This window comes from Astatotilapia calliptera, chromosome 17 (assembly GCF_900246225.1).
Source record: "Astatotilapia calliptera chromosome 17, fAstCal1.2, whole genome shotgun sequence".
NCBI classification, from domain to species: domain Eukaryota; kingdom Metazoa; phylum Chordata; class Actinopteri; order Cichliformes; family Cichlidae; genus Astatotilapia; species Astatotilapia calliptera.
Window position 1 is genome coordinate 15,966,664 of NC_039318.1, and position 7,978 is coordinate 15,974,641.

Below are 7,978 nucleotides of genomic sequence, written 5' to 3' on the forward strand. Positions count from 1 at the left end.
TTGATCATGTTGACTAAGATGCATCCTATAGAAAAACCACATGAATGCACTTTTGTAATAGCAATACACTACAGGAAGCTAAGGGGGCAGCATCGCCTCTATCACCTGGCAAGACTGCACTCACTACTAACGAAGAAGAACATTGTGTGAACGGCAAAAGTGGATGACAGAAGTAAACTGAAAGGGAGATTAAATTTAAAAAAAAAAAAAAAAAAAAAAAAAAAAAAAAAGTGAAAGTATTTTACAAAAATTAAACAGTTAAACCAGACCGTGCTAAACGGAGCTTTCCTTCCACGACTGCAGTGCATGAGCATTTCAAACACTGTCACCCTAGAGCTGTTACATCAGCTCTGATGAGTCCGTTATTGAGAGCTAAGTCAGTGCGTCACATTGATACCTTGTTCATGTTCGTACAGTAATGTTTATTTTAGCTTACCTGTTAGAAACCTCTCAGGATGCTTGCTAAGCATTTCAGTTTTGCTAGCCAATGACTGAAATCCAATAGCAAACCAGTACATTTCTGAAAAGAGGCTGATGCACCTCTCAAATTGCTGAAATCATGACAGAGAGCATCTTCAGCATGTTTATCAGCAGCTGGGAACATCTCAAAGACAAGTGTGAGCTTTCCTCCAGAGCATGTCTACTGCAGTTGTGAATTCATGAACTGAATCATCTGTAAACTTCGGAAACTTGTTATTTTGAACCTGAACAAAAAAAAATAATAATTTTTTTTTTTTAATTCAAAGCTTTATTCGAGTTTATGGACACTTTTCTGTTTAAAGTAGCATTTTAATTTATGTTCCTTGATATTTTATTGACTTACTTTTATTCTGACCGTGCTATTGAGTAATGCTAGAGATACATTTGATTATTTTCAAATTCACACGTTTCCTGGGTAATTATTTGAATTTGCTGTGGAATGAGACAACAGGGTGACAGTCACAGGTGGGCAGACCAGAGAAGGTGAGGTCCTGGAGCCTAGAACAGGAAGTTTGCCCACAGGGACAAGAGTTACTGAAATAATCGTTGACTAATTGAAGAAAAATTGACAGATTAGTCAACTACCAATCTTTAGTTGCAGCTGTAATTTAAAGGGAATGTTTTCCAAACCTGTGCAAATCTGTGATTCATCAGCAGAGCAAACCTGAAAACTAAAAGAAATATTTTTATTGTTTTCATGAAGGTAAATACAATATTCTGGTTTTTATTTATAAAATTAACTTGGGGGCAGCCCGATAGCACCACTTTCCCCCTCTGCATCACTCAAAGTGTCAACAAGCAAAATTAATAACAAAGCTTTTTAAATAATGGTATTTGTAATATGACGTTTCATAGAACCATGGTAACATCAGTGACCACATCAGTAACCACTGTAAACATTAATACCTTAAGATACTTCAGATTTATCTGGTCCATTTTAAAAATCAGCATATGGATTCAGGGGAAAATGGATGTTCTGAAAAGTGATGATCTGGTAAAGGTGAGGGGACGACGAGGTGTCAAGTCACCACAGAGCAGAGAGGTAGCTGTGGTCAGGAGGGGTCATGTGACACGGCGTTTCCATCAGACCTTTCCCCTCTGACTCCAGCGTGATTGGCTGCAGACTCAGAGCACATCGACACTGCAGCTTATTGCGTGACCCTGTAGAGCAGCACACGATGGGATCAGTCAGTGGTAAGATGACATCAGTCCTTACACATTGTAGGCGTATTCCGTCAGGTAGTCCTTTAGTCTGTTGGGCAGCGGCAAATCCTGAACCTGCCGTGTCCTTTGGTTGATGGTGATGCGACAGAGGTGCTGCAGGGATGGCGTGGAGGTGTACACGGGTTTGGTGAGTAGCAGCTGCACTGTGCCATTAGGCGGCACCGGAGAGACCCGAGAATTTGACGCCGACGCCGCCTTGTCGCTGCTCCTGGACAGCTGGACGTAGTACTCGACCAGGTGGACCACACTCTTGAACTGCTTCAGCTTGGGCTTCACCAGGACCACCGAGTCCAGCTTGAACTTGCCGTGTTTGAACTCGATCCGCAGGTTGGTGGGACCTGCTGACGTCATGGCGGAGATGGTGAAGAGGTAATCTCTCTGAGAGCTGTCCCGCAGCAGGAAGGTGCCTTCGGAGGTGTCCTGCAGGATCTCTTTGGCTTCATTAGCCGTCAGACTGCCCCAGTACCAACCTGACAGTAAGCAAAAGATGAACTTCAGAATAACCCTTTATCCCAGCTCATCCTCTCTCTGAAACCACCCGTTTTAACCCGTCTCATTAAAAGCTCAGTTTGTTCTGATTAGCCAACTTTTGGAAGCCTGCTCAGGGGCAGCACCCAGTGACCGAGCTGTCTGTATGTGTCAGTGTTTGGAGATGACCAACCCCTCCCACTGTCCTGCTGAGACCATATCTTAATCTGAAACCACGCCCCCAGTCTCCCTTGCTGTTCCAACAATAAATAATTACTCAAAGTCTTGGTTGGAAACAGGACTTCAGAAACCAACATGTGACGTCACTGTTGCTCACCGCACCTTTATACTAGCTATTAATGGGAACTTAACAGGTTAAAACCACAAAATGACCAAACTAACCAACCAATCAGGATGGCTGCAAAAGAGCAGCTCCCGTTTGTTTCACAGTAAAATGTTTTTGTGAATCTGCCTGGTGGAAAGTAATGGCGCCACCTAGACACACACCGATTCTTTCAGGTGTGTGAAACAACATACAGTGCACACCTTTCACTGTTCCCCTGTCTGTCACTGAATGCAGCAGCTGTGGTGCGAAACTGCCCAAACCAGCCAAGGAGACCTTTAGAGACGGCAGTGCTGCTCATGTTATGAGCTGAGAATGAAATCAATCAGCTGATTTGTGGCGGCTGGGTACCTGAAGACTCGCTGCAACGTCTCTGGAGCTGTTAACCATCATGCTTTAAAGAAAAATCTGCTGTGTTTGTGATTTTTCAGCCTCCTGAACAGGACTATTTGATGCACTAAGGTGAGCCTTTTTAGTTTTGGATGTGCCCCCCCCTAAATCTGCCAAAATAAAAAAAATAAAAAACAAGAGGATGGAAACTCCACCTGCTGGGCTTTGGTTTCCAGCTGTTCTCCTCTGGATGGAGACTGTGGAGGCGTAAATCTTTCCTACCCGTGTTTCTGAGCTCCTTCATGGCAGCGGCAATGCGGCTCTCGTCAGATTCCACAGCGGCGGTATTGTTGTCGGCTCGTCTGTCACTCTCGATGGTTTCCGTGGACTCTGAGGACTGGCAAGTCATTGGATAAATCCGACCTTCAGGCCCACAGCTGAGACATGGACAAAGTCTACAGGGCGCAACTGCTCACACCACAGTGTCAAAGTCCTGGAAGTTCAGGAGAAAAACCAGTGAAGAAGAAAAATCTGACATGAGGCTTGCACACCAGGCTCCACTCAAAAAAAGTTGATCCAAAAATACTTTAGAGCCTGAATGAAGTCTGAAAACATTTTTAACCAGAAACTCAACAAGAGAAAGTTTTATTTCTCAACATTTCAGCGTTTTTTACGTTCAAGTGAGCCGGTAAATAAAGGAGCTTTATCTTTAAGACAATATTACTCATAAAGACAGATCAGACAGAGGCAGATTTATGTTTCACTAAATCAATCAGCTGACTGTAAAACACGAGATTGACTCATCACCTCTAAATAAATAAATTCAGCACTAAAACAAACAGGTATACTGTCTCTCTCATACCAAACCCCAGTCAAAAAAAGTGCAGATTTAAGACCAAACTGATTGAAAGTTTAAAACTGTTGGGTGTCAGATTTGTAGATTTTTGGGGGGAGGAGGCTGAATGTTTTTGAACAAACCTGACATCTGAACTCTGCAGAGGCATTTTTTTTGTCCAAACTGAGAGAAATTAGTAAAAAATAAAAAAAAGAAAAAAGCCAAAATCACATTTTCCTGGATCTTTGTTATTATTTAAAAAAAATTTAAGTTCATATGAGACAATAAGAAAGGAATTTCAACTTTAAACCTTAACCATAATCACAAACACACATCAGCTAAAAACAAAAAGCGAAGAAACTTTAAGGTCAAAAATGCCAAAAGACTGATGATGTGAAACAAAAAAAAAAAAAAAAAAAAAAAAAAAAAAAGGTACATAGTGCCTATCAAAGAGTATTGTTTATTTCTTCACTACAGGAAGATTTTCAATGGCTTTAACTGAGCAGTATTTTTTCCCCTCTTACCAAATTCCAGTCAAAAAAGTCCACATTTATGACCACTGGTTAAAACTGCTTTGTGTGGCCTTTAAAAACAAAAAACCAAAAAAACAACCAATATTCACCATAACTATCATTAAAGTGTTTTAAAGACTGGGGAGAAATAAAGCAATAATAAAAAGTTAAAACATTTTAGACTGGCACTCTGCCGAAGTCCCTTTAATGCTTTTATATTTGAGTAAATAGTGGAAATCATTCAGATGAGAAATGTGTTGAAGGGCTCGGTGTGTTACTCCTGTCCTCTGTTAGGTTAACTCTGTTATCTCACATTCCTGAGTGCTTATGCAACTTATCTCTGCAAAGACAAACCTCCAAACATCTTTCAGAGACCAGCTTCTTTATTCTGTGCAGCAGATATAGTGGCAGTTTTAAATTAACTCAGGTGGAAGGTGAAATCTTATTAACTAAACTAATAGAGTAAAGAGACACCTTAAGTTCCTCGTCTGTCCATCATGAAACAAATGCTGTTTGACTGCTTTGTGTTTAAACAAAGAAAGTATGTGAATGTTTCAGCACATAACAGCAGACTGAAGTTAGATTAATTCATTTTTCCACCTTAAAAAGCAGTCAGGTGAGGTGGTTCTTGTTCAAAGTGGACTTTGGGGGACAGGCCACATGTTTACATTCCAGGCAGCCTTAAAGCAGCTGAATTTCTCACAGAATTTGGTGAGAGATCTCCATTTCCCCCCGTGGAATAACCTGCTTAGTATTCAGGCCAGCAGGGCAAACACAAGAAGAAACGGAATAAATACAGGCTGCTTGTTCCTGTGTGCACAAATCAGTACTGCACTCTGATGTCTTGTTGTCTACAACAGTGGCTTCCGTGAAGAATGAGAATTACAAGAATTTTAACTGAATTTGGAAAAACTGGGCTATTTGGAAAAAGCAAACTAAGCGTACAGTTTAAAACCTGCTGTGAGGTTTTATGTCTGACTGCAGAGGACAAAGGACGCAAAAATCACTGTTTTTATAAGCGACTTTGCACTCTGACCTCGGAAACAAATTAAGGCGATTTTACAATAGAATTTGTTAAAAAAAAATTCTGCACGTATAGCTGCTAATAATAATAAAAAAATATTTGGTGTAACCGAGGAACAGGCTGTCAGGAAAGAACAAATATTCTGGGTTTTTTTTTTTTTTTTTTTTTTTTTTTATTTTATTTTATTTTTTTACGCCGAGGTCATGAAGAAATATTACAGTGGCTTCGAGTTTAAATTCTATTTGGCGAAACAGCAGTGAGTAGTGCAAAATTAATTTATTTTATTACAATTAAAATTGAACGCTGATGTAACTTTGTGGACGGAATAGAAAGGAGAGCTGTGTAAAGCAGGACATAAATCCGCTTGTTTTTATTCAAATCTACACAGCTTTGGGCACGGGGATAAATTTGGAAGAATTTTAGTATTTAGTATTTATTTATTTATTGTCATTGTCAAGAACAATGAAATTGCGTTTGGGGCTTCCATACAACCCCAAAAAAAGAAGAAAATAATAAATACCCCTTAAATAATAAATACCCCTTAAATAATAAATACCCCTTAAAAAAAAAAAAATTGAGTAGAATTTGGTATAACATGAACAGTTCTTCAACGATGATTTTAAAAAAAAGCCCTTCCTAAAGCAAAACCTGGACGGGGAGTTATTGTGTGCCGAACTGAAGAATGGGCTGTAAAAATAGCGGGAAAATTAGATTATTACGTTTTAATCAGATGAGAACACCGAGAAGCTTATTCTAAATGTGAACGCAATTCGACAGGCAGTAGAAGGGCTCCCATTATTCTGGGTAAAATAATCGAACTTGGGAGCACAGGTCAGTGCAGAAGGCTCTGCAGTCTGGAGCGTATTATCGGCGTGTTACTTGTCTATTTGGGTGCGTGTTTACCCACCTGGTTTGAGTTTTGGTGACATGTTGGTGATAAAAACAAGCACACGCACCTGACTGCTTTACGTCCTGCTAGCTGCTGTCTAGCTAAAAGTCACGGCGGGCTCAGCAGCGCTGCCGCCGATGTGTCCTCGGGGGGGCCCCGACATGTCCCCAGTAACACTTCTAATCCAAATCCCGAGAAACGCTCCGCTGCTGGAGGTTTTCCTTCTTTCTTGTCTTTCCCGATTTACAAATGGCGGGTTACAGTGCAGATAAACGGAGGTCCCTGCCGTCTCTCTGACACCCAGTCCCACCCGGGGAGCAACCGCGCACCGGCAGCTACCGGAGAGACCGAAAAGCACCGAGCGGGTAATCGAGCGTCCGAACGTCCGTCAGAGAGCTGGACACAACCGAGTCCAGCAGCTGCCTAAGAACCAATGTCACCATAAACACAAAGGCAGCATTTCCAGGAACTTTCCAGGAACACGGTCACGTGGTGCCACGATTTAAGGTGGACTGACGTATGCGGCTGTTGGTCCTCCTGTCTCTGTAAGGACCCACCTGGAGTCACTCACAGGCTCTCTCTCATTAAACTCAAACCAGGTGTTAATGCCCACACAGAAAACAAAGTGAAGATCACCCATGTTGCAGTGATGCATCTCTTACTCTCAACTAGCGCCTCCTATATGTCACTGTATATAACACTGTTTAATAAATGATAGTTACCAATAGTGATGTGCGGATCGATCCTGAAATATCGATTCCTCCGATACCAATCATTTATGTTCTAGAATCGATTCTCACATTAAAATATCGATATTTTAGTAATTTAGAGTAAATTTGTAGTTCATCATAACAGGAACACAGTGGGAAGAAACTATAACATTCGGATTGTCTACATTCAGAAGAACTACTTCCTCTTCCGCCTTTCATAGTCATGTGCGAAATACAGCTGTATAAATGTCTGGCAGCCCCTTGGTGTGCGCACTCACAACAATGGCTGAGCCTAATTGTGCAGAAGTATTTTACCTCCACAAACAGCTGAGACGTGGTTTGCCATACATGTGGCAAAAAAAGTGCTCCAAGAGTGAGGTGTTGTGGCCATACTAGGGAGACATTCAAAGGGCTGCTGGGGGGGGAGAATACATTTTACATGGTTTATTTATCGGATAAAATACTTTAAATCTCACAGTTATTATTGGCCAGCCGGGAAACAGCGGGGTGTCTGTTTTGGAGGAAGGAAGTTTCAGGGTTTAATTAGTCATCATCATGGACTCATCCGATTAGAATGAGAATAAGCAGTCATCAATCATTTGCAGGTTTTGTCTTTTTAATTAGATAATGGGTAAAGGAAAGACACATGGACTGCTATCACTAAAAGGGACAAAGTATGATTTAAGTAACTCAAAATGATACATGAACTCAGGAGACTCAAAGAGAAACTCACCTCAGCTGCCGCCTGTGTGGGAGTGAAGAAAGAGTGAGGGAGTAGGTGAGTGCAGTTCTTATATAACGAGTGACAGGTGAGTGCAATTAAGGCCAAGCACCACCCCCAATCAAAGGTGAGGACAAGAAGTGCATCTGCCAGTAGGTGGCGGTAATGCACCTTTCAATTGTTTGCCAACCGCCAATATAACTGTAAGAAAGAAGAAGAAGAAAGTGCATCTGATGAAGTGAATGTGCTGAAAGGTGAGCCTTTACAACAGTGTCCAAATTCAGAGGCTGCTTCCACCTGAGGACCCGGTCTAAAGAAAGCCGGGTAGTACGTCACGAGCTGGAGTGAAACTGCCGTCTGCTCCTTGCTATCTAATACATAACCGGGCGCTGACGTAAACGCTTCTGTTTAATTATTTTCTGTTTGACGTTTATTCAGCTGT

At 41.4% G+C, this 7,978-nt stretch overlaps 1 protein-coding gene across 3 annotated transcripts; it reads right to left on the reverse strand.

Moving 5' to 3' along the window:
- Positions 1 to 775: 775 nt before the first annotated feature.
- socs2 (suppressor of cytokine signaling 2) lies at positions 776 to 7,611 on the reverse strand. Of its 3 annotated transcripts, XR_003270138.1 has the most exons (5): positions 7,549 to 7,611; positions 3,128 to 3,338; positions 1,387 to 2,174; positions 1,111 to 1,151; positions 776 to 978 (listed from the first exon to the last, which is right to left on the reverse strand). XR_003270138.1 is itself a non-coding variant. In XM_026147444.1 (3 exons), the coding sequence occupies exons 2-3, from the start codon at positions 3,252 to 3,254 to the stop codon at positions 1,693 to 1,695; spliced, it is 609 nt and encodes a 202-aa protein (XP_026003229.1). In that variant the 5' UTR covers positions 3,255 to 3,338; positions 7,549 to 7,611; the 3' UTR covers positions 1,153 to 1,692. The 3 variants fall into 3 exon arrangements, 1 of the variants encoding a protein (XP_026003229.1); XR_003270137.1 differs by having other exon boundaries at positions 776 to 1,151; XM_026147444.1 differs by lacking the exons at positions 776 to 978; positions 1,111 to 1,151 and having other exon boundaries at positions 1,153 to 2,174.
- Between the last annotated feature and the right edge of the window lie 367 nt (positions 7,612 to 7,978).

Excerpts from the sequence above, each read along its gene's own strand:
- socs2 (XM_026147444.1), bottom strand. The coding sequence starts at position 3,254 with ATGACTTGCCAGTCCTCAGAGTCCACGGAAACCATCGAGAGTGACAGA. Across the intron at positions 2,175-3,127 it reads GAAGGAGCTCAGAAACACGG|GTTGGTACTGGGGCAGTCTG; the intron begins GTAGGAAAGATT and ends GCTTACTGTCAG.